The 3,172-nt window shown below is 70.3% G+C and overlaps 1 protein-coding gene across 1 annotated transcript; it reads left to right on the top strand.

The window, feature by feature from the left end:
• Positions 1-1,574: 1,574 nt before the first annotated feature.
• PPP1R3G (protein phosphatase 1 regulatory subunit 3G) lies at positions 1,575-2,639 on the top strand. The gene has a single exon (XM_065886019.1). The coding sequence runs from the start codon at positions 1,575-1,577 to the stop codon at positions 2,637-2,639; it is 1,065 nt and encodes a 354-aa protein (XP_065742091.1).
• Positions 2,640-3,172: the final 533 nt, after the last annotated feature.

The following is a 3,172-nucleotide window of genomic DNA, read 5'->3' as shown; positions in this document are numbered from 1 at the left end:
GGCTTTCTGGTTAACCTTGGTCTCCTCCGATAGATATATGGAGAGGGCCCCGAGGGTGGGACCTCCGACGTTCCCACCAAACAAGAGTGGGACAGGGCTGCGACCACGGCCCGAGGGCCCTGAGAGCGGGGCCTCCTTAAGTAAGTTCGGCTTCCTCCTGTCCCCGCCCTGGAGCAGCTCCAGCCGCAATGAGGTCGGAGCCCAAGAGGCTCACCACAACCTCACAGTCTCTGTGAAGTCCTATTTCATCCTTAAGATAGTTGGCAAATTTTGTACTTCACTCCATAATACGTCAATGTTTACGTTAATGTAAAAACAGTGATCTTCTTTCCCAAATCTTCCCCCCCCCCCCACTTCCCGGCTTACCTCCGCAGGGAGAGCGCGGAGCCCTAACCACTGGACCGCCAGGGAGTTGCCATCTTCTTCCCCAAATCTTGATGTTGTTCCAACAGGCAGACAAGCCAGGTGTATCTGGGGCCTCTTGTAAGTCCCCAAGTTGAGATGCCGTCACGGCATTCCACACCGGGCACGGGCGGGCCCGAAAGATCCCAGCAAGGGGACGTTCTTGCTAGAAATACTTGGGGCCCATCCCGGGCCTATTGACTCCGAAGCCCTAGGGTAGGGCCCAGCCGTGAGCTCGCACACCCCCGCCAGATGACGCTGACGCGCGCCAGAGCTTGAGAAGCCCCTACTTAGCGGCAGGTGGAGTCAGCCCTAGAAACGAAGCAAAGCAAAACCAACAGTGAGAAAACACTTCGGGCAGTCTCCTCCCCCGCCCCCGGGTTCGCGTCCCTGGAAGGCCGGCGGCGAGCGGCGGGCCCCTCTGCTCGGGCCCGAGCTCGGAGCGCGGCGGGCGGGATGAGGGGAGGAGCGGGGACGTGCCCCCGGGCCCCGCGCGAATGGCCTCCGGTCGCTCTCGGCTGGCGGCGGCACCCCTCCCCGCCCGGCCCTGGCCCCGCGCGTCCCCGCACCGCCTCCGCCCCACAACTGGTCGGGGTGCCCCCCGCGCCGGGCCGGGCCGGGCCCGCTTCCGAGAGCCCAGAATTTGGGGAGGAAGGAAGAGACCGTCCCCGCAGGCGAGTTTTCCGCAGTTGTGCGTCTGCCCCGGGGACCTCCTGGGCCGATGCGACCGCCGGGAGGAGACCCTCTGCGACCCTCCAGAGGGCAGGCCCGTCGGGACCCGCGGGGCCCACTTTGCGGACTGGAGGACGACGGAAGCTGAGCGCGAGTTCACCCCGGAGCTCCGGAGGCAGGGCGGGCGCGGGCCCGCTGGGCGGGAGGGGGTGAAAGGGAGCCGCGACTTCCGCGCCGTCCCCCCTCTCCGCGGAGCCCTCGGACCCCACCCGCCCGGGCCCAGCGGCCGCGCCTCCGGGCGCCGGGCCCTCCCGCGCCGCGGGCAGGCGCATCACCGAGCGGCCGCGTCCGGCCTCGGCCCGGCCCGCATCCTCCTCCCGCTCCGGCCTGAGCACCCCGTCTGAAACCCGGAGCCTGCCGACTTCTCCGCTCGGGCCGGGGCGGGCGCTGCGCGCTCTTTCCACCACCCCAAGCATCAAGTCTCGGGGTCAGACGGCGTCATGGAACCCCCGGGGCCGCAGCTGCTAAGTTTGGAGGCGCCGGGACCTGCGCCTTTTGAAGACCCCCCGCCTGCCGAGGAGCCGCCCGCCCCGGGAGTCCTCTGCACCGAGGGTGGCGGGGACGGCGGCGACACGTCGGCGGCCCCGAGCTCCGACGCCGAGGGCCCGTCCCCGCAGGAAGAGGCTGCCCCCTGGGAGCAGGAGGAGCTGCTGGAAAGCCGCCGCCGCCGCCGCTGCGGCGCGCGCTCCTTCTCTCTGCCCACCGACCCGATCCTGCAGGCGGCCAAGTTCCTGCAGCGGCGGCGGCCGCCTGCCCCGGGGCCGGGCGCGGAGGGCGGCGAGAGGGCCGAGGACGCGCCGCACAGTCCGGGCTGCTGCGCCAAGTGCCAGAAGCGGGTGCAGTTCGCGGACGCGCTGGGGCTGAGCCTGGCCAGCGTGAAGCACTTCAGCGTGGCCGAGGAGCCGCAGGTGCCGCCCGCCGTGCTCTCCCGCCTGCGCAGCCTACCGGCGCGCGCCGAGAACCTGGAGCAGCTCCCGGGCCTGCTGGCCGCGGCGGCGGCCGCGCCCCTCCGCGAACCGCCTCCCCGGCTGCAGCCTCTCTTCGAGCTCCCCGGGCCGAGCGCCGCAGACGAGCGCCTGCGGCGACAGCGCGTGTGCCTGGAGCGCGTGCAGTGCTCGGCACCCTGGGGCGCGGAGGTGACCGGCTCCGGCCGGGTGCTGGGCTGCCCGGGGCCGCGCGTCGTGGCCGTGCGCTACACCTTCACCGAGTGGCGCTCCTTCCTGGACGCGCCGGCTGAGCTGCGGCCCGAGCCAGGGAAGCCTCCGCCGCCAGAGGCGCCGTCGTGGGGGCCGGGGGAGGCCGAGGAGGAGCCGAGCGCCGAGCGCTTCCACTTCGCGCTGTGCCTGCCCCCGGGCCTGCAGCCCAAGGAGGGGGAGGACGCGGACGCTCCGGACGTCGCGGTCCACTTCGCCGTCTGCTACCGCTGCGCCCAGGGCGAGTACTGGGACAACAACTCGGGGGCCAACTACACGCTGCGCTACGTGCGCCCTGCCAACGCGCGCTGAGCCCGCAGTCCTCGGCACCGCAGCGCTCGCAGGGACGCGGGAAGGGGCCGACGGCGCGCGGAGCCCAGGCAGCCGCGACGCTTTGCGGAGCATCATCCTCCTGGAGAGAAGAAGCCGCTCCCCGCAAGCTCGCGCCCCAGACAGAACCCGCCAGCAAGCACGGAGCCCTACCCGGCGAAGCGCCCTACCTTCCCGGCCTCTTTCCCGTCGCGTTGGCCTCTGGAGTTCTCGCCGCGGGGCATGGGAAGAAATCCTCAAGATTCCGAGCAGTGGCTTTCTCCACGAAAAAGACTCCTGACTCCTGAGCGAGGCTGCAAACCCTTGGGATTTGTCTTTAACTGTGGACGTCCCCTCGGGTCTCAGGGAGCGGTCGAAGCATCCCGCCGCCTGGCGCCGAGGGACGGCGTGAACTGCGGGCCCACGGGAGCCCGCGGCCTGTTTCTCGAGAAAACCAGGTGGGGCCTTGGCCGGGCAGTCCTTTTCTCTTACCTGGGATCTGGGAAATGTTTGCTGAGACTCGCGCGCTTGCGTAC

Source organism: Phocoena phocoena, chromosome 10 (genome assembly GCF_963924675.1).
Source record: "Phocoena phocoena chromosome 10, mPhoPho1.1, whole genome shotgun sequence".
In the NCBI taxonomy this organism is placed as follows: domain Eukaryota; kingdom Metazoa; phylum Chordata; class Mammalia; order Artiodactyla; family Phocoenidae; genus Phocoena; species Phocoena phocoena.
The sequence above is the reverse complement of the archived record's forward strand: the minus strand, read 5'-3'. Positions and strand labels throughout refer to the sequence as shown.

Bases quoted from the DNA above. Each gene is read 5' to 3' on its own strand.
- PPP1R3G (XM_065886019.1), top strand. From the start codon at position 1,575: ATGGAACCCCCGGGGCCGCAGCTGCTAAGTTTGGAGGCGCCGGGACCT.